Source organism: Corvus cornix, chromosome 2 (genome assembly GCF_000738735.6).
Source record: "Corvus cornix cornix isolate S_Up_H32 chromosome 2, ASM73873v5, whole genome shotgun sequence".
Classification (NCBI taxonomy): Eukaryota; Metazoa; Chordata; class Aves; order Passeriformes; family Corvidae; genus Corvus; species Corvus cornix.
In genome coordinates, this window is record NC_046333.1 from 91955913 (window position 1) to 91979005 (window position 23093).

The 23093-nt window shown below is 40.4% G+C and overlaps 1 protein-coding gene across 1 annotated transcript in view; it reads left to right on the plus strand.

Annotated features, from left to right (window-relative positions):
* TMEFF1 (transmembrane protein with EGF like and two follistatin like domains 1) overlaps positions 1 to 23093 on the plus strand; it is a 126388-nt gene that overhangs the window by 101236 nt on the left and 2059 nt on the right. The window contains exons 8-9 of the mRNA XM_039549055.1: positions 17948 to 18071; positions 22094 to 22252. Of these exons, the coding sequence (XP_039404989.1) occupies positions 17948 to 18071; positions 22094 to 22252 (283 nt within the window). The remainder of the gene's footprint in view (positions 1 to 17947; positions 18072 to 22093; positions 22253 to 23093) is intronic.

A 23093-nucleotide genomic window follows, 5' to 3' on the forward strand; every position in this document is an offset into this window, starting at 1 on the left:
AAAAGTAACACCTCGCCACACAGAGCTGGCACAGCAGGACGTGCAGAGCTAACTCCAGCAGACACACAGCTGCTGGGACACCCTAAAGTCTCTCAGAACCGGAGTTCAGAGATAGCACGCTGGGCGCCAAATGCGGAAGGTATCTTTTCAGCTTTTTACCGGCTAGCGCTTGTATTTCAATGCCTTAGAAAGCCTCGAGCAGCCTTGAGAGGTAGCACAGGCGATCTAGCACTTTAGTAGCTCTAAAATCGGTACCTGAATCAGCTGCAGAACAAATACCATCAGCAGAAGCAAAGAGGGAGAAATATAGCTCCCTGCTCGCTCAATTCCCTGCAGTTAGAAGCCTTCAAATGAGACAGACGACCAGAGATGTTCACAGGAAGGTAGCTGAGCTGCGAGAGGGCGTTTCCCTTCCCTCGAGCATCTTTATTAGGAGAAGGGGAAAGGGGAGGACTGGGGGTGGACCCGGGGTGAGCGGCCAATCAGACCTGCTGAAGAGTCTGAGTTACATTTGGCTTTGCCCGCGCTTGGAACAAAGGAGCTCGAGCACATGTCTTTGGGAGGGGGGAGGGGAAGCTCGGAACCGGCAGCAACAGGTGTCAATTGACAAAGGGCACTGGCAAAGGGCGTCAAGGGTCATAAGAACAGAAAAAGAAGTGGAAATACCATGAATGAAAGCAATGCCATTTGTTTAAGTTATTCAAACCATAGGGCATAATTTATTGGCATGGAAAAGTGAAATCTGATGCTAAAGGACATTTGCTGAATGTAGGCATAGGAATGTGGTACCTAGAAAGAAGGAGAAATCAAATAAGATGTGCATTTGTAAAGATAAAAGCAGATGACCTCTACTGCAACTTGATAAGAGTGGTGATAGAATTTCTACAGTGTGAATTTTGTTTGATCGGTATTAATCTCTGGAAAATGCACAGCATGCTTTAGACAGAAGGTAGTTTGCAAGTCTCACCTGCACTATTCTTCATGGAAACACATCCCACAGGTTGGAGGGAGAGATTCCCTTCAGCCAAGATCCAGGGAAATTAGGAAGAGCTGTTGTGGATTTCTTTTTCCTGTTTGTATCTAAAGAACGCAAATTCAGCTGTTTCATTGGTGATGTTTGATTTACTGTTGCTACAGCACATAAAGCTGCTGTGAGGAAAGGAATCACTTTGATCTCTGTCCATCCAGCAGCCTTGTGCAGTCAGCTGTGCACCACCATGATACTGTGATACTTTAAGTGGATCTCGACTCCCTCTGCAGATTTCTGTGGTTCTTTTCCTTCCTTTCAAATACATAGCTCTCCTTCATCGCTTTGTTAAAAATCAAAAATAAGAGTGGTTAATGGTACTGAAACAGTAAGAATATCATTTATTTCTCTTTTACTTGGTGAAGACTTTTGATGTCCATGTCAACACTAAAATTAATGTAGATGTTTTTAGGATCAGAATATTTGAGATAATTGATTTTTCTTTTTAGGATACATAGCATTTCTACCAGTTTCTTGTTAGGATGACTTTTTTCTTTTATTCCTGTAGAACTAGACAGAGTAATCTGGAAAATACACCATGGCATATATGACATATAGCATAGTCTAATCTCATAGTCAGGAATCAAAAAGGGGAAAAAATGCAAGCATCAACCTTGCATAAGGATATCTATAATTAAAGACTGTCACAGAAAATAGTATTTAAATCCCCAGTACATAATATTCAAGGACATCAAAAGGGACAGGGTTTATGCATTATCAGTGGCAATTAAGAGTAAATGTGACTGGGACATGTCAGTGCCAGTTATGTGCCTGGTGGAGCGGGAATAAATAAAAATGACTGAAATAAGTATAAAGGAAGAGCCAATCAATGAAGCACTAGCGTTTTCGGGGACACTCTTCTATCAGTGGTACAATCCTGCCAACCTCCAATTGACTGACTTTCAAAAAGGGAGTGCTATTAAGGTTAATAGCTTCAGTACCCGATAGCTTTATGTTGACAGTATTCCTGAAGGCAAATGGATTTGGGTAAGCAAAAACAGAGCTTAATTTGAAAGTCATGCTTTCTATTATTTTCTTTTTCAGAATATGAAGGATCTGGGACAGAAGTTCAGAGAAAACACTCAAAATGTGGAGTTTGCAAATATAGGGCTGAGTGTGATGAAGATGCAGAAAATGTCGGGTATGTAAAGTTTCCCCTAACAATATCACTGAACAAAAGGGAAAAAATATTAAAAGCAAAGTACATTATTATCTGCTTCACTATGTTTATTCTTGCTAACTGAAGCTTTAGTGCTGTTCAGTAATAATGTGTTTGAAATGTGTCTGTAAAGAACAAACCATCTGCAGTTGCAAAGTAGTAGGAGAAAACAACAGGGAGTTTTACTGGAAAGATTTTAGCTAATATTTTTCAAACAAAGCGCCTTGATTTGTTTTATGCTGCCAACAAAACAACCCCAAAACCAAACAGGAATGCAAAATAAATACTGATTATTCAACCCCTGAGCTGTTTTTCTCTATGTTTTCCTTGTTCATAAAGTGTTACAGGCAGTTATTTTCATCAGTGCAAAGCTTGGACCTAAACACAAAGTTGAACTGGGGAATTGAGCCAGTCACTTCTTCTAAACTCACTGTGGCATTTGATATCTTAGATGCACCCAGGGGAAAATGAATGAAAAATATTAATTATTGTCAAAGTTCAAAGCAAATTATCAAGAAACAAGAAGCTTTTAAAGACAATCCATAATGCAGAAGCAGATGCACCAAATTTCCTCACTCAAGGTGGTTGGTTATTTTATACTCCGGCTGTCCAGGCTCTGGGTGGCTCTCAGAAAGGGGGGAAATACCATGAAGGAAAGGGCTTCTTCAGACAGTCCCATGAGGCTTTAAGGGGTTTTAGGGAGTTAGAAGAAGTCCATCTGTTGATGGTGTTTTGTTTCCCAGCAGCCTTTGTCTTGGCAGTGGCCACCAGTATGGAATAAGCTTTGCTGGGGTCTGGGCTGGTGGCAGGTACTGGGGTTACAGCTACAGACACAGCGCATGAAGGTGTTTGAGAGACTTGCAAATGGTACATTTTTGTGTTCACAGAGGGAACAACCATCTCAGAACAACACTGTTGAACATCACTAATCAGAGAAAAATCACTCTCCTTTCTCTTGTCTTCCAGCTGGAATCCATTTAATGTTGAAATATGTTTAATTGCACAAGGGTTTTATTACAGGATATCAGCGTGAACACATCTGCAGCAGTAAAGCAGCTTAGCACTAATATTCAGATGTGCATTCAAGATTAAATCATAGAATACAAGGGAAGCAAAAATAGTAATAGTGCCCATGAATACTAGCATGATACTTCACATTTCATAAAATACCATAGTCCTAAAGTAGGCTTGCTCTTTCCAGGAGAGAAACAAATGCCCTAGAGCTGTTTTCTGTAATACTAATAATTTTTGGAATATTGCCTTGGTCTGCTTCATTTATGACTGAAAAGATGGTATAGATGATATATATTATATGTTGTTATATGCACTGGAATGTTCTTTTTGGCTTTGAAAAATAAATCCCGAAGCAGTCAACCTCAGTAAGAGCTTGCCTAGGTCTTTCTGCACTTGTAGAGCTGCATTCCTCCAGCTATATAGTATCTATAGAAAATTAGGAAAAGCTGAGGAGAGCGGAAGATTTATTCCCTACATCCCACTCATACAAAATGAAATCAGGCTCCCGCTTCTTGACAACAGACAGAGAGTGCTCTTTTGCCTCTAAGATTTCCTTAATTATTCCTCATTTAAAAAAAATTGGAAACAAAAACTTTTATGTAGAAAATGCTCAAAAGTTAGAAAATATTCCCATGTACATTATTTGCAATTTATTGGATAATATTTTTTCAAATTCTATATAAGAATTTAATATAATTTAATTTTTTCCCAGTACCCTTTGACCATTAAAAACAGGCTTCAGTGATATTCACTGTTTAAACATAGATAAATCAGGCTCTTGTTAACTCAGATTGCCTCCACAAGGTTGATTTTGACAAGTCACATAGCAAGTCACAAACTTGTTAAAGTAGAATATAGGAGTTGGCATATTTTTTTTTCCTAAAATCAAAACAGTTAATTACCTGGCAGAAACAAGATAGGATTGAAATCTTCTGTTTGGAAACTTTAGTAGAGCACCCCTTACATCTAATTTTTACTGATTTTTACATCTAATTTTTATTCTCTTTCCTGCTGTGTTTCAGTGTAGGTTTTGACATCATAAACTTATATCATGACATATAAAGTTATTGGCAGCACAAGTATCTTTCATTAGACTTGTATAAACATTGCTGGTCTGAATTATCATTTAATTCTAATTTGCACTAGATTACCGATACTATCCCTAATTCTACCAAATCACAAAACACCCTAATTTCATGAAAACATTGTTTTGATTTTCCTTTTTAAGACATGAGAATGGCCACTGGAACTGTGAATAGTGTGGTAATGTCTACTGAACCACAAACAAAAAATACAGTTAGTTCTGTTCAAGTAGGTTTCTTAGGCCTGGACAGCCCTTGCTTGCACCTTGTGATGTTAAGACACTTAATAGAGCGATCCACATGATTACAGGTGGCATTTAAGGAGAATTTTGCTCCATGATAGTAACTGGATGAGTTAGCTGAACTGTCCCCTAATGTTTAGTAGATAATCTCAAGCCATATTCATGATACATACAGTAAACACTTGCTCTTGATATACCCTGGAGTATCCAGACTTTTTCTTAGCACACACGGGGCTTTTCAGTTCTACTGGTTACTAATGAGATAAACAGATCATCCTATCAGTATACAAATACAGGATGTCTAGAGGGTCTGGGCTCCTGCCCTGTACTGCACCTGCAACTCATCCATGTGAGCTCAAGGGCTTCTCCAGGAGAGCTCTGACCATCTCCATGAAGAAAAATTTGACATCTGGGCCCATCTGTTCAAGGGCTGAGCTTTTCTCACTTTGAAGAACGATTTCCTTGTGTTCAAACAGAATTTCTCTCCTTGCTACTTGCAGCAATCTTTCACTCCTCTTCATGCACCTCTGAGAAGAGCCTCTCTCTCATTCTTCTTGAGAACCCTCTTGGATTGTTGGTGACAGTAGTCACTTCTTTAGTCTTCTCTTCTCCGGGCTGAAGAGGTGCGGTGCCCCCAGCCATTCCTCACACAGCCCATGTTCTGTCCCTCTTCCCATCGCAGTGCCTCACTGCTGCAGCCTCTCCAGTTTCTCAGAGTATTTGCTGTTACTGGGGGTCCCAAAACAGGATGGTGTGCTTCACATGGGACCTCATGAGTGCTGAATAGAGGATAAGAGTCACTTCCCTTGCTCTGTTGGTGACCATCCTGTGATGCAGCCCCCCCACCTGCTGCTCCCCTGGGCTCTCAGGTCCTTTTCTGCAGAGCTGCTTCCCTGCCAGTCCACCCACCATCTGTGCTGTGGCAGTCCTGTCATCTTCAGACCTCTGGAGGTTCCTCCATCTCATCAGGGCCCCACTTAACTGGTCATCTTTTTTTTTTTTAAATTTTGTCTTTGGTAAGGAAATCATTAACTTAAAAACAGCCTCACTGTAAAAATTCAGATTTATCATGTTCTCAGTTTTACCTATTTTTTTTAACAGATGAAGTATGGAAATGAGATTCTGAGCACATTCAGTCTTTTTTTTTAATAAGTGTACTATGCTGTCAAAGATATGTTTTGACTTATAATGTAGATTTTCAAGAAAGATTGACAGCTGATCCCCAAGTAGACCTTTTGAGATTAACATTTTATGAGATATACTTTGGAAAGCAAAGGTGCCTTGGAAATATATAGATTCAACTGGCCTACATTTACATAGTGTCTGTTTTCACAAAGGCCAAACCAGAATTTCAGAAGTCTCAGTAATAACAATTAGAAATGCCAGTGTGGACATTTCAAAGTCCTAGTCTCTGCCTCGTCCATATAATTTGTCCTCCAGGGAAAGATTTGGCCTGTTTGAAGTCCAGCATGCAGGTTTATACTTCCTTCTTTTGACCACTTTTTCACTCATTTACCAACCTTTTGGTTTTTAACTAACTTTTTAGAGTATGATATTGAGTGTAGGTATTCATAAGGAAGGATATCTAAATCCTGTGTAAATGCAATTCACAGCTTTCTGATCCAACAGGAAAAAAAAATCCTAAATATTTGTGTACAAAACAAACCATTCAGACAATAAAGAAAATCAGCCTAAACAAGGGATTTACAATTGTGTCGTGAGATTATGAATTATGAAAACCTAGGCTACAGGATATTCTGAAACGAGAGGAATAACATAGTGGTCTTTTCCCTATTAAGAAATTGAATAAAGCCTAGATGGATAATAATCCAGGTCTGGTTTTTTAATGTATATTTTTAATGATCTTTGCAGCAGTGTGTGCCAAACCTTTGAAGGTTCCTGTTATTTGAGGATGGAGGGAGGGTTAGGCTGCTCTTGAGAGAGCAAACATCAGTTCACCATGTATGCTGTGAGAAGCTCACTGCAGGTAAAGACTAAATTTCTACAGTGGTCAGAGAGAGCCATGCCATGAAAATGAAAAAGGGAATGTAGGGATGTCTGGAAAGTAGCTGAAGCTTATGGTATTCAAAGGGTGTTCTGAATTGCTGGGCAGAAGTGAAGACAGAGTGTTAAAGCTGGGCACAGAGAAGCTTTGTAGAATCAAATTCTACTTCTCTTGTGCTATAAAGGGATTTTAAAAAATACACAAAAAACCTGATGAAGATCCAACTCTAGTCAAATGGATAGAAAAATCACTTTGAAATCCAGATTTTCTTAGTTCTGCTTTCATCTGGGAAGAATTGCACACAAGAGAAGAAGCATCAAATGAAAAGTAATCCTTCATTTGGCATGGTTATATTCTTACCTGCAATTGCAGCACCCCTGCTATTTCAATTCACCTAAATTTATTCTATCAAGCATACCCTTATCCATCTGTGTGCATTTCACACGCTTTGTTTTACTCTAGTGCTTCCATTTTACATCTCTAAGCAGATGTGCCAATGAATTGGTGAGTACCTGAGAACGCCTCCTGTTGTCAGCTACTGGGAAGGGGTAGCCAGCAGCACCCCCTGTGAGGCCAGGCCAGAAAAATACATTTGTGAGCAAATCCCAGGTGGTCAGAAATGCAGCAGCCTGATCTGTTGGTTGGAAATGCCCGTCTCTCCCAGTAGCCAAGCCCACTCCACAAGTCAATCATGCTTTTCCCTTCCTTTTGTTTCCTCTCTGTTCTTTGAACCTACCAGGGTTTTTAAGCACACAGAACTTCCAACAGACCACATACACCTTGAAGCCTGAAAACAAAAGGGAGCCTTGAAATGTGTTCTGATCTCTGGGGATCTAATTAATTTACTAATAGCAGCAAGTGCTCTTACAGCCTGAGCTTGTCACTTCATTTTACTAAGCACACTTTCTTTGTTACACCTAGTAGCCCCAAAAAAATGAGTTGTACATCCTCATTTCTTGCTTATTAAAACCACCCAAAAAAATCTGTTTGGTTTAATTATATCACTTTGTACTTTCTTGAAATTCAAATGCTTTTCTGTTTAACTAATGGTGTTAATGAATGATATGCATGCAACTTCTAAAAGCACATTTCACAACAAGCTGGTGCCTTTTTTCTTAAGGTGTCAGCTCTCTGATGACAGGTGACAAAATTCAGGGATCTTTTCTGTATACCCTAGTACAGCAGGAAAACATCTGAATATATCCTGTTGACTTTCCCAGTCGAAGAGAGAGAAAAGATCTGTTGAGGACTTTAAGCAGCAACCTCCTCCATCAAGACATCAATGTGGAGCATTAACTATCTGTTTAAATCCTTTTGGTTAAAACCAATAAGAAGGTTACAGTGGAAAAAAAACGTCTGTAGGGCTCTCACTCCTTTTATTCCAGTGTGGCTTTTACAGCAATCTTTTCCAGCAAAAATTTGAAGCACTCATTCACTTCTTTCTGGTATGAAGCATCAAGCACATTCAAGATGTCCTTAATACACAATTCTGTTAAGTGGGTTTCCCTTAAGTGACTAACTCTTTTCTTTTGAATTTTACAGTTAAGGTTCACTCTCTTCCTGGGTGCCCCTCTTGTGCTTCTCCCAGGTGTCCCTGCACCCCCTTCATGATCTCAAGTATGTCCTGCCCTGCCTTTATGAGCAGCTCTCTGCATTGTCCTTTTGTTCTCTCCGTGCTCTCTGCCCAGTAGGAGAGAGACTTCAGGGAAAGATTATAATGCGGGACTGCACTTTTGTGTTCAGTTTCAGTCTTAGTTGTGAAGGTAAACAAAGCCTATAGTTCATGGTGCCTCTTACAGGTTTTCCTGCCTGCAAAGGCCTCTGATAAGATTTTTGCCCTTTAAGCTTTTTTTTTTTTTTGCTACCACTTTTAGCTCATTCTCACTGTCTGCTGTGTCTTCTCGCATATTTTGTGTGCCTCTTGTATGGTCTGTGGCATGGTTCAGACCTATGGGCTGTGCTTGGCAGCCTTGAGCTTTGACTTCTTCCTGGCTTTGGCTCCCAAACTGGCTGGTGAGGGGAGTTGGCTTCCATCAAGCAGCTGGATTTCCTGTCATCTCAGTACCAAGCTATTGTTTGCCCTCTTTAGCTCTCTGACTTCAGGATATAGCATATTTTCAGTATTTCATAGTGGGCTTGTTGGCAAATCTTCCAATACTTTCCTGAGCTGCCCTTCTTCAGTCTGTGGTGGTACTGTCCTCTCACAGGGACCCAGGCTCCAGTTCGAAGTGTTTGATGTGCAACATCAGAGCAGCAACTTGCTGTCGCACAGTTTTACCTTCACAAACACCGAGCAGTTAAAAACAACATTCTTTTCATGTTTTCTGTCAACAGCAGCACTTCCCATATGTCACAACTCTCATCTCACGATTTGGCACTTGCCGCAGTCCCGAATGTATTTTTGGTCTAGTGTAAACTGTCTTTGAGCAAGAACAAATTCACTGCACCCTATGCAGACTCTCTGATGAGTGCAGGTTTCTAACATGTGCTCCTGGCTCCCTCTCTGCCACACTACTGCATCTGTGGAGGCCTTGTCCCTTCAGAGCATTACACCCAAGCCGTGTCTTCACCTGAACTTATTCCCTTTCAGCCCTCTGGAAGGCTTCAGAGGTTTATGTTGGAATAAGTGTTTCAATCTTTTTAAAGTACATCAGGCCAACTATTAATTATGCCACAGTGTAGTTAAACCACCTGCTTTTACATGGCAGACAGCTCTGTGAAGTAACCAGTAACTAACTGGCTGGGGAAGGTTGGAAGTACAACTTGGCATCATGGTCATAGGCAAAGAAGTCACTAATGGCACCAGGCAGATAATCAGATACATGTGGAGGGGGTCAACATCTGAAATTTCTGTACATTAAAGAGATGGCTAGAGGTAAGACTGAGACTGTTGATCAGAAAGCCATGGTCAGGAATTCATAACCACCCCTAATGTAAGCATTTGAGAATTCTGAAAAAGTAAGCATTTAATATTAGATGTTAAATCTAAACACAGAAAAGCAGGAAACATAAGCAGTTTCCAAGCAGTTTCAACTCTAGCCTGTAACGTCACCATGAGGAAGAAAAAAGTATTTTCAAAACTCACCTTATTTGTCACCAGGACTGACAAAACCCAGCCATAACCATAATGCTACAGACATTGGATGGTGACTACAGACAGATTTAAGGGTGAGCAAAGGTATCTGTCTGTGCACAGACGGTGTCATGCAAATGAGGACCAGCTCTCTGCTAGTTTGTGTCAATAAGTATGCAAAACTGCTGAGCTATGAGCCTTTTATTTGTATGTAGTAAATCCTAATAAACCCCTTATTAGTCCTAACATCATGTGGGAGCATGTAAATAAAATAGTATTTCCATCCTGGTTCTAAAGTTTACAACCATCACCAATTCTAGTAAGAAAAATTATGTGTTCATCATATTGATATTTAGAGGCTTCATCAGTACTCGGAGGTAGGTCCCTAAGATGTGTAGAGACTCATTCCTGGGGCAGTTTTTCACTGTCAGCAGGTGCACTTAAAACCCTGTTTGCACTAGAGATGTTCTAGAAGCAATCTGAAGTTCATAGGCATGAAAAATTACCTGCAAAATTAGCATATTTAAATTAAGCAAAAAAAGATGCTCATGGAAGAAGAGGAAGAGAGAAAAGTATGCTGGCCATTTTCAGTGTTTCTGCAGCACGGAATTGGGTTCTGCTGCAAGATTTGTTACTGGCCTGAGGCCTACCTACATCTCTTTAATAGTTTAATTTTATCTGGAACAGTGGGAAAGAACATAAAAAACCTGGTAAGTTGGTAGCTTGGACATTTTTCCCCATCTTGTGACTTACAAGACTGAACCAAGATGAATCTAGTGGTAACTCCTGATGGTCAGACCATGTGCCTGCCCCCTGTAGAGCTTTCTGGCAAGGAGAGGACCTTGTGCCCACTGCCACCTTCTCAGAAGGTGCAGAGTGGCCCTTCCCACATTCACAACATCAGGAGGAGCATGACTGAGAGCTGGACATGGTGGCCACCTTGTCCTCCCCCTCATTCTGCAGCCACATTTCTTATTTACCCCATCCCAAAAGTGAAGGGAAGCTTGTAGAGTGATGTGAAACATACACAGAAACTTTGATTCAAAATAGAAATGAATAGAAAAGAATAGAATAGAATAGAATAGAATAGAATAGAATAGAATGAAGAAACCAGAATATTGATTAAAATAGTAAGGGGGTGTGGGGCTTGGAAAGTTGGAAAGTTTTCCTATGCCATTCACAAGTGTAAAATCTCAGGACTTTTTTCTGGGGCTACAAATGTATCTAAACATGAACAGGTCATAGCCCTGTCTGAGTCTGGGGTTGTCCTACCTTTGTGTAGTTAGGAACCAGCTACACACTAGGTCTTCATTTTTCCCACTTTCATTTCACAATGCCTAGCTGCAAATTGTTTGGAAAATGATTCATCCTAAACAACCAAAATGTTAATGGGATGCAATACGAAATAATTCAGATTGCATAATCCCATTTTAAATGCAACATAATAGACCTATTGTTAACGTTCAAAGGAATGAATGAAAGTCTTGCTGAAATGACACAGTTAACCAAGCATATTGAGTCTAAACAGCCTTTGAAATAGAGCTGCTTCTATTGCTTAACAGAAAAGGGAGTCCTGTTTGTTTTCTCTCTCAAGGATCTTGACTCTAAAAAGAGTAGAATATTCTTCTGGTTTTGTTCACACTAGAGAACAAACACTACAAACTGGTATATTAATGTAGTAAATCTTCCTAGTAATGTGTTTCCAATTTTCAGGTGTATTCCATGAGATTGATATCAGAGTAAAACTACAAGAAACATTAATACATTATTGAAAAGCACACTGAAGCATCTATTCAAAATTTTGTACATTCTGCTTGGAAGCCTGAGATGTCAATGGCTTCTTCAGCATCCTCATGCAGCATGCTCTCCCCTCCTGGCATTGGTGTATGAGCTCGTGTTTACTTAGGACTTAACATGACTTAATTTTTGTTTGCTGGACATCAATTTTGTTTTGCTGTGTGCTTCAATTAACAGGTGTGTATGTAACATAGACTGCAGTGGATACAGTTTTAATCCTGTATGTGCTTCTGATGGAAGTTCCTATAACAATCCATGCTTTGTCAGAGAGGCGTCATGTCTGAGGCAAGAGCAGATTGACATCAGGCATCTTGGGCATTGTTCAGGTAGGATTAATTTTGGTTTTCTGGTAAATGTAAATTCTGACATAATGGGGCTTGGTAGAGCTTCCCCTTTTCCATTTTTGGTCAGAAGTCAATGATGCAGTTATCAGTGAACTCACCACCTGTAGTTTTGAGTTCCCGATGCTACACACATAGTGCTGTGTTTACATTACCTTTCTCCGGCTGCTGTTACCTGGAAAGACAGGAAAAGCTCTTGGGAAAATCTAAGCAATAATCCAACAGTTCTTACATGAGGGGATGGTAGGAGAACAGAAGGAATATGCCTGTGTGGGAAATCTTCCCTCTTGTTGCTGTGGGCTGTAAAATGTGCTTCCAGGGTGTGTCAAGTTGGGCCTCGATTGCACAAACTTTGATCCATTAATCTTAAGGGTCTTTTCCAACCTAAGTGATTCTATAATTTCCTTTCCATTCCTTGTTGGAATGGTCCACTGAAGCCCTCTGTCTATTGCTTTGTAGCTGATCATGTCTGTAACCTTTCAGCTTTGGGGGCTTGCAGTTAGGACTTTCTCGTGGAATAACAGCTTTCCACCAACTCTTTGCCAGTTACATCTAGATCTGTAACTTGGGCAGTTCCAACACCAAAACAGACTGTCACCAAAATGACCTAGGTCCATACCACAGTGAAGTTTTTAGTTAAAAACCTACAGCTTGAGTTGTGCCAGGTGTTGGTCTGGACACCGGGGTTACTGACCAGATGTGATACCAACCTGGTTGTATGGGAGGAACAATGTGGGAGTGTGTCCAGTTTTACTACAACTTAAAATAATTCTTTGAATATTTTTATGGCTTATCAGTGATGCACACGCAGTGGTCTGGAAAATATCCTTTCCTAATAAGTAACCATACATGTATTTATCACCTAGAAACAGATGACACAAATGCAGTCGGAAAGAAAGATGATGGCATGCAGTATCGGCCAGAAGTGAAAGGTACGGTGCAGACTTTGTGCTTTTTGGTTATGGTTTACAAGATGACGAAATAGAGCACACAAGTCCTTCTAGTCTGCCTTACAGCTTTGATTCCTGTAACCAAGACAGACCTGTGAACAGCTTCTTCCTTAGAGCGTGTTGTGAGGCTAGCAGGAAGATGTGCGTGATTTGTAAGTTTTGCCTGCGGTATTCCTCTAAGATGCCCAGCTGCTCAGTACCCTGTGCAGTGGCCACAGGACTGGACTCCCTCCAAGTGCTGTGAAAATGACTTCGCTGGAAGACACCAAGCTGTGACTTTCCTGATGAAATAACATAGCACAAGCCTCCCTGCCATGATCCCATCTTTTCTGTTAACTTCCGAAAAAAATTGATGAGTCTGTATTTGTTAGGTTGTTTTAAAATATTTTCAGTAACATGATATGCTGAATCACATTGATTGAAAATGTTTCACCGACATGAACCTTACCTTACCTTTTAATAACCTTTAATGTCTCAACTTTTTCTTCATCCCGGCTAGTCAGATGATCATACACATCGAGTATCACTCCAATGCTTTCTTTAGACCTCCTATTGCTAGTAATGCACTTGAAAAAGCCCTTCTTGTTATCTTACACAACACTGGCCATTCAGTTCTAAATGAGCTTTGGCCTTTTGTGTCTTCTCCCTGCACATACGAACCACCGCTATGTACTCTTCCTGTGAAGCCTGACCTCCCTTCCAGTGACCATACAAATTCTCTTTCCTCTTGACTTCCAAAAAGAGTTCCCTGTTTGGTCAAGCTGGTCTTCCGCCCCACTTGCTTGACTTACAATGCAGCAGAATTACAATGCAGCAATGCTCCTGTGCTTCTAAATGGCGCTTCTTAGAACTTGACCAGCGCTCGTGGACACCTACAAAGCACATTGCAGGGTACTCTGCTAAATAGCTCCATGAACAGCTTAAAGGTTTTTTCTGCTCAAGTCCAAGGGTAGCAACTCTGGTGCCCTTTTTTTCTCATTGCGCTGAAGGCTCAACCATTAAACTCAACCATTTCATGATCACTATGGCTGAGACAGACACATACAATTACATCCCCCCATGAGTCCTCTATTCACAAATAGCAAGCCTAGGAGGGCTTTCCTCACTGAGTACCTCTGACAAGAAGTTATTATCTCCTACAAATGTCAAGAAAGTCCTGTTCATCACAGCAATATTATATTCCCAGGTGATGTCTGGGAAGTTAAAAATCTCCCATAAGGACAAGGGCTAGCAATCCAGAAATTTCTCATAATTGCTTATATCCTGGCTGGGCACTCAGTAGTAGACATCTACAACCACATCTCCTTGTTTTCCATCCCTCTAGCCCTCACCCAGAGGCTCTCAACCACATCAGCACTAACTGTAAGTGCTGTACAATCACTTCTTCCTTACATAAAACATGACACTTCCAACTTGTCTGCCCTGCCTGTCGCTCCTGAACAGCCTGTAGCCCTCCATCTCAACACTCCACTTGTGGATTCACTTTACCAAGTCATGCAAATACCAGTGATATCATAGCTCTGGGAGCTGACCAGTGCTTCCAGTTCATCCTGTTTTATTCTCATACTGTCTGAGTTGGTGTTCAAGAATTTCAAATGTGCTCCTGAGCTCTCCATGCTCCCAGGAGCAGCATAAGTGTTCCTACTAGCACGTGCTACCCTCAGGTGATGCTGTGACAACCTGTGCCTTACCTACTGCAGTGCTGTTGGCATCCCCTTCCCCCATCAATTCTAGTTTAAAGCCCTCTCCGTCAGTCCTGCCAGCTTACTGCCAAAAAGTCCTTTTACCCTTCAGGACAGGTGGGTCCCATCAGGCCCCAGCATACCTTTTGTCTCAAAGTCTCTTCCATAATTTAAAACCCCAATGTTTTGGTGTAAACACCAGTCCCAGAGCAAGGTATTGATATCCTGGGCTCTCCTGTTTGTTTCAAGTTTCTCCTTATTATAGGAAGGATTGAAGGGAAACACTGTCTCTGTGTCACCAAATTTTTTTAGCATTGTCCCCAGGGCTTCTGAAATCTCATTTGATTGACCTCAGACTTTTTGTTGCTACATCATCATTAGTAGCCATGTGAAAGAGCAGGAGTGGGTAGTAGTCTGAAGGTTGCAATAACCTCTTCAGTCTTGTAGGGACATCTCTAATTCAGGTCCCAGGGAGGAAGAAAACTTCCCTGAAAAGAGAATCCAGTCTGCAAATGGGTGCTTCTATTCCGCACAGGAAGGAATCACAAATGAACCTAACTCACTGTTCTTTCTCCTCAGTGCTGGTCTTGATGCAGGTTTTGTTGCAAGGGGTTTGTACCTTCTCTGTTAGCTCTGGTCTTAAGTTTTTCTGTCATTATACTTGTTTTGCACTCCCATGGCTTCTCTGAGTAAAGCCATCCCACCATGGCTTTCAACATTCCTTGTGTTCCTCTTGAAAAGTCATTCAGTGCCAAAAATCTTCATATATTTTTCTCTTTTCACAAATTCTCTTATTTTCACTGCATATGATGTACCAGTTGGAGTGATTTAATGTCAATTTTCACTTACATTATGAAGGTATAAAAGGCACCAAATGCAATATACATCTTATTATGTAAGGTAATGAAACACCACTTTCAGTTCCCATTCCAAAGAGGTAACAGCCTTTTATTCATTGCATGTAAACTACCCTTGAAGTCTAGTTAGTGGAAAAAACCATTGTATATAATTATTATTATTGATGAGTATGGCTCGTGCGGTCTCACATTCAGCAAATGATGTGCATGAAGGGAGTATGCTTCATGAAAAAAAGTTGTTTTGAAAATTTTTAATGCAGTGCTCAGGAGTCTTTTGATAGTGAAAGCCTGAAGTGAACTTCTGTGAATTGCTTTTTTTCTTCCAGGTTAAGAGAACAGTCCACACTCCCTCCTGTTTGCTTTTGCTTTCAGTTCCTGTGAATTACTCTTGTTAAACCCTGTTCTCTGAATGGATATCTTTTAGTGTCTAGAACCATGAGGGTCTCCTCCTGCAGTGCAGATGGCTACCTAAAGTTACATCAGAAAAGTCTCTCTTACCAGATTCAGCTGGCTTGGTGGTTTTCTTTTACCATGAGCATCAGGGTTTCAGTTTTTATGCATGACTCTTCCTCCTGGTGAAGTATTTGAACTCCTATATCCAGTCACTCTTTCAAGGCTCCTACACCAGTTAGATATTTCACTTTGGAGATCTGAAGCAGTCTAGCAGGTCTTTGATTAAAAATGCATTCCTGTCAATAGGGGGTAAATGTCTGTTTTACACTAGGAATCATCTCCTGCATTTAACATCTTGTTGCTTAATATAAATTTTGCCTCTGACCTGTGTGTGGCTGTCTGGCCACTTTTCAGGGGATGCCCCTTTCAGTTTTCCACTGGGCCTCACATTCTGTGTCAGTACATGTATTAGAACCAGATACAGTGCAGCTCTCTAAACATACTAATATAATTGTCTGTAGGTCATTACAAGCCTTTGACTGGGACCTGATATGACAGTAATTAAATTCTTGGAGAAGGAGGGAGACAATAGTTTTGGGACGAGACATCCCCACCTTTCTCCTCTTAGACATGTTGTGACATAGTCTATTCCATCAGTTCAGTGGTGGACACATTATCAGTATTAATCAACGTTCTTCTCTTGTATCAATATTTCTTTGTTTTCAAAACATAGTCTGAATCAAGAGATTTCCTTATATCTAAAAGCTCTAATAGATGGTTGGGCTTTTTTTCCCCAGAACCTAATTAAAACACATTCCAGACATTTTCAGGAAAAACCTAAAACAGCAGCATATCTCTTTTTTTGTCTGGCATAAATACATTCACTTTCTTGCTGGTGTTATTCCAAATATCTGCAATTGTATAAGAGATTTCTTCTTCACACTCCCTTTTGCTTTCTAGTCTCTTATTTGTGAAGCTATAATCTATTGCCATGGAAATGAACACAATTCCAGAATTACGTTCACACCTTAAGATCCCTGCTCTTCAGAGAAGTTCATTGTGAAATACCAACTTCTGTGTTGAGGGCTATTTTACCAAAAAAATTTGGGGGGAAAAATGGTTGAAAATGAGCACAGCTTTGGATAATTTTGGTAACATGACAGAAGCATGAAAGATGTTGGGTCAGGAGGGACTGCCTTCCTGGGCTGACACAGACAGCAACTAAGTGCCCACCAGTCGCTTGCTCCATCCCAGCTTCCCCCAGGGAGATGGAGGAGAGAATCAAGAAAGCACGTGTGAGAAAAACTCATTGGTCAAGCTTAAGGCACTTTAAGAAGCAAAGGGGGGTAAAAAAGAGAAGAAAACCAAGTGTTGCAAAATCTGTTACTTGCAGCAGACTGATGACCAGCCAGTTGCTGAGCAACTGCCACCTTGGAAATACCAAAACTGTTGTTTTTATTGCTGAGCATGATTTCATAAGGTATGGGATATCCCATATTGGTCAGTTTGGGTCAGCTGTCCCGGCTGTGTCCCCTCCCAGGCTCTTGCCCACTCCCAGTCTTCTTTCTTGCTGAGGGGAGAAGCAGAGTGAGGAGCAGAGGAAGTCTTGATGCTGTGCAAGCTCCTGTCAGCAACAGCCAAAACAATGGTGTGTTACCAGTACTATTTCAGCCAGAAATCTTCACAGCACTCCATCAGCTGCTGTGAAGGAGGTTAACTCCATCCCAGCCAAAACCAGCACACTTCCCAAAGGAATGGGTATTTTAAAAACATTTCGATATTTTTTGAGTCCTCTCTCCATAAAATATTTCTCTGAGGAAGACTGCTATTGAAGTGTGTTTGATTTCAGCTTTAACCACCAATCAGATCTGGGCTGTATCAAGCAGTTTTCTACCCAGTAATCATAAAATGTGGTTCAGCGTTTTTCGAATCCTTTTTGGAGGGTTTTTTTCCATCTGTTTACACATGGGAGAGAGCTCTCTGTATCTATGTATTATCTATGTATTAGCTCTTTGTCCCAGTGCCACTGACAAAGCTTCTGCTGATCTTCCTGCTTTGGTTTGTTTCTGTCATGATCACTTTTCTCCTTTTTGAGAAACCTGATATAAAAAGCATATCTAGATGTCTCTGAGGATCATTTTCCAGTGCAGTACATTCTAGCAAATCTCTGTAGGTGCCTCTGAAACTTCACCATTAAGCCTCTGCTTTATTATTCTCTATTCCTTTATTTACTGCAAATTTTTAAGGATATACTATTCTTGGTTGAGAGTTTTTAATTAACATCATAGAGACATGTATAATTGTTTATGTCTATTTCTTTTCAAGACGCCAGTGATCAAAGAGAAGACATTTACATTGGAAACCACATACCTTGTTCAGAAAGCTTCAATGGTTACTGTATACATGGAAAATGTGAATTCATTTATTCCACTCAGAAGGCTTCCTGCCGGTAAGTCCTTCACGTCTCCAAAATGTGATTGAAGTCACTGTAAAGTTTAATCAAAATGCTCTCTAGACATAATGACAGGGTGTAGCACTATGTGATACCTAAGCAGTGGCACAGGAGTTGTATCCCTGTGCTGTGGGCAGCACCCAGCTGCTCCAGTCCAGAGGGAGAGTGTTCAGAGGAGGGGCTTGGCCAGTCAGGGAGTTCAGAACCTGAATCCCTCTGAGGAGTGTATCCTCAGTGTTGTCCTCTTATTTTCAGCTGCTAAATCATATCCAGAGCTAAAAAAACAAACAGAAACAGAAAAAAGGCCTTTGCCTTGCCTGTATCCCTGTTCTTTCCCCGTTGACCTCTCAGCCTGTTATTACACTATCTGTACATTCTATTCTTCCTGTCGTAAACTCTCTCTAGAGAATCAATATCTTATTTTTAACACTTATTGCCCTTTTTCACAGTAATAGGCATCATCTAGAGAATATAAATTGCAAAATATTCTTTAGCCCACACCGTTTGTCTACAGTGTAAACTAGCAATTCAGTACACTGAGTATTAAGCCCCTCAGTGTTTCCCAGGATATATGAATATTCCTTAGCTCCCAGATATTTTTTTCCTTTAGATTTCACCAATCAAATTCTGTATCTTTGTTTTCCTCCAAAAATTATTTTTATTTAAATGATTATTATTACTATTATTTAAATATATAAAAGTTGTTTATAGAAAAAGGCCACTTTGCAGTAAGATGCAGTGCCCTACTTACTAGGAGGTTTATCCTGAGCTTTTATCTTGCAAGTTTGTACTTTCAGATTAATGTGGCTGAAGCTGCTATAACTCTTTGCTTTCCTTCGCTTTTGAAACTTCAGCTGTAAATCCATTGGATGCTTTCATATTTTCTCACCTGATTCTTATTGACTGATGATATTTAGGAGTTTTTTGCACTGCCAAGATTTAAGGGTTTCCAGACAGGTCAGAGAGCAGGCAGCCCAAAAGGCAGAGCCAGTACGGTTGTCAACTTATAAAATGTTGATGTTTGCCCATCATCTTGATCGGCATTAGGCAACACTATCTGATTACAGTATTCTTTTTGATCTAGAACTGTATTTAACACAATTTATAGTGTATTTGTCCTCAAAATATTTAAAGTAACAAGGAAATGTTTTTCATGAATGTTTTTCAAGTCTGACTTAACTAATTTTTATTTTCTCAGATTTTTTTTCTGGGAGGTGCTAATCTTATAGAAATTTATAATTTATGATTCAGAGTAAATTCAATCTTTTAAAATATTTATTATGACACTAATAATTACTGACAGGCAATGTTTTGATGAACTTAATTAATGTATCATCCCTTTAAATTCTATTTTATGGTTAGATTTACTGTTACTACCTTTAACTATGTATTTATACAGTCTGAATAGTAGCTCAGCACTGAGCCTAGCACAACAAACCTCACGTGGTTCCAGCCAAGAATTTGTGACTGTCAGTTCTTAACCCTGAGTATCAGATCTCCTTTGGATTTTTCTTGGCTATTAAAATACTGATGGTCTCATGCTTTATGCATGTTTCTTACTGAAGCAGAGTTATTAAGGAAACAAATAGTTTATAACAGACATCAATCTGCCGTAGTAATCATGTGCCTCTATCAGAGAAAAAAAATTCTCTCTTTCTCCAGAAAGGAAAATATAATGATGAATGCTAAGGGCCAATTGTTATTTTCAAATGCTTTCGGTTCTCATACACATCTAGCATACACATTGTTTAATTTGGTCCTCATTTCCTGGCAGCAATGTATGTGAGGTGTTGGATGACCTATAAAACTGCAGAAAATACTTGTGCAGAGCAAATTCTGAGTTTTACTTTCACTAGGGGCAGTGAATCTCCTTGCTTATTGTACAGCAGCCCTCCAGGACTGCCAGCAGGCAGGTGGGAGGAAGGTTTTGTAGCAGTCAGTTGCACAGAATTGAGTTTAGCAGCCTTTGCACAGATGGGATCAGGTCTGTCTCCTGCTGCCCCCCTTGTGCAGTGCAGTTTTGCCCTGTCCTTATGGCAGGCTGCGTCAAGGACACACAGTCCAGCCCTTTAAAAAGAAATCTACACTTCTTTATGCTAAATCAATTAATTGACTAATCAGCTTATTTTGATAAATCCTTGCTGACCCTATTGATCTTGCTATCATACTAATGCTATATTATCTTGTTATCCATTAATGCAGGAGAATGCTTTAAAATCTGTTCTACTAGTTTAAGGCAGTAAACTAGTGCCTACTACTTCATCCTGCATGATGTAATTCCTAATACAAGCACTTCTTCTCCTGAATCTGCATTCAGTACTTCTCAGAAATAATTTCTTGTCATTTCAGTGTTTCTGAGGAAACATCTTTGAATTCCTTGTGCCTCCTCTGCCTTGTTTTGCCTTCTCTGCATTAAAGCAGCTCTCACATTGATAATACTTCAACTTCTACTTTCTTTAATGAAACAGAAAGCAAAGTAACAGTAAGATTTAAGTCCTCTTGACTAGTAAGGCCTCTTCCTTTTTGTGTCTTGCATGATTACCAGCATGTTCACTCTCCTCATTCTTCTTGTATGCTTATACAAAGTTCTCTTTATTCCTTTCCTGGCTACCACTGGGCACACTTACAGTACACGGAGGGCTTTTTTAACAAGTCTTACCAGAATTTCGTTCATGCCTGAACCAAAACTCCTTACACGGCAGCTCATGGCTGGAGAAAGTAGAATCACAAGATTATGAACATGTAAACCCCCAACTATTATCCCTGCATGCAGAGAGGGATTAGGAGTTGCATTAGCAGTTGTAGAAAGGTCTTTGGTGTAATTATTTTGCTGCTCCAAACAGAATTGATTCCTACCCTAGCACAAAGCTTTTGAATGGATGAGTCTGATTTTGAGTTGCATTCAGGCTTGTCAGATCCAGTTTACAAAAGGATTGTTGCTCAGCCTGCGTGTGAGTACTTCTTCTCCAGCTTTCTGCTGTAGAGCTGGAGGCCAATTATACGATTCAGTTGTCCAGAGTGATGCATTTGCGTCAGTCGATTCTAGAGGACATGGAACTTGCTCAGGGTTGTAAGTGGTGGCCTTTGATTCTGCAGACTTCATCTCAGTGTCTTGGGTGGCTCTTGCCTTCTCTTGTGCCTCAGCCTCTTTTGCCTTGAGACATGAATTGTTTCAGAGCATGTTTGCACTGGCACATCTCTCATCGCCTGAACACGTCACTGCTCAGGAACAGCCTCTGCTGAGTTTCTCATTGAGCTAACTGCTGCTTTGCTCAGGCAAATTACCATTTAGAGATCTGCTTCTCTTCTGCTTCCAGCTATTTCTCCCCCACCCCATGCAAATTATTTTGGATTCTTTCTTGAACTCTCACTTGAACAGCTGTGGGCCACTGGGTTTTCTAAGCTGACCTCCATCAAATTCTGGCTCAGCCACAAGGCAAGAGGGGGTTTGGTGCTGGTGTTGTCCAGCAGATTTTGCAAGATTCCACTTCTCTAGGTTGCAGCTTGTAAAGGGATCTTCCTTTTTCAAGGTGGATTTTCAACCCACATTTCAAGCTTCTCCTTCCTCTTTTTCACTTCTGTCCCATATTGACAATGGAGCTGAATGAGTTGTGCTCGCTCTGTGTTTCATGAGCATGGTTCTTGTGTTTCATTTAGCCTTTTCTTCTTGTCTTCAAAGTGTCTACTTGTTTCACCCAGTTGACACTCTTCCTAAATATTGTACCAATATAATAATGACCCACATATTTATTTTGACAAATCAGGGCCTTCCCCACACTGGTGTGTTTTCAGAGGGCCACTAGTAACCTTATCCAGAAAAAGCAGAGCATATCTACTTGTCCTGTCTCTTTTCTTGCCACACAGATCCAAACCATTCCCTACCCCAAGTGTTACCACAGCTGCACCTTCTCACCAGCTCTTTCTCAGCTGGAGTCACCTTGGATTTCTCATTTCAACTGCAAAATGACTGGGTTGCTGTCAAATTACAGAGTCCATGAAATATTCCTTTTCTTTTTCAGGTGTGAATCAGGATATACTGGACAGCACTGTGAAAAGACAGACTTTAGTATTCTTTATGTTGTCCCAAGTAGACAAAAGCTTACGCATGTCCTTATTGCAGCAATAATTGGAGCTGTACAGATTGCCATTATAGTTGCAATTGTCATGTGCATAACAAGGTAGGTAAAGACAAAAACAGTGAAAAATTACACATTGTATGGATATACTTTTTCTGTATTTAATTATATGACGCCCAGTATTTTATTTGCTTAATACCCACATGAAAACTACCTAATGACCGAAGCAGGATGATTATGTAACATCCTATCTGCCCCTTTGTTTCTTTGGTCACAAAAGACAGATTTGTTTAAATTCAGAAACCACCAGTAACCACTCAATCTCCAGACCAAATACACAGCTGAACAGATCAGCCTTGAAACAAATCCAAGAGGTCATCTACTGTGTTAGACCTTCACTGGACTTACTGAAACATTGCTGATAACTTATGGAAGCTATGCTCCCCAGCTACCACCCACTGAAACCAGAGAGGTTGATGTCATAGGTTCCCTGATGTACCACTGTAAATGGTGTTACACAGAGAAAAAAGTACCTTTCACACCATATACACTTTCTGAAAATTAGTGTGCAACTTAGTCCCGTTATTAGACACTCACTATAAGAACCTATTTTATGAAACTTAAAGATGCACAAGCACAGAGTTCAGGTTTCTGGGTTCTGTCATCTCTCACCCTGTGTAAAAACTGAGATGAGAGCCATGGGTTCTTTTTGATGACAAGGCATTCAGTTCTAGGACTTGAACCAAACAAGCACTGAGGTCTCTGAGATAGATTAAGGATGACTTAGTTACCTTATAGGAGCATGAAGCATTTAAGTCTTACACTTGGGCATCAGTGACACAGTTTGACTTTTCTTCCTCAAGTTGTCCTTCACTTTTTCAGCTCCACTTACACTGGGCCATAAAACTTTCTGCTACTGCATTAGTGCACAGCTTCCCAAACT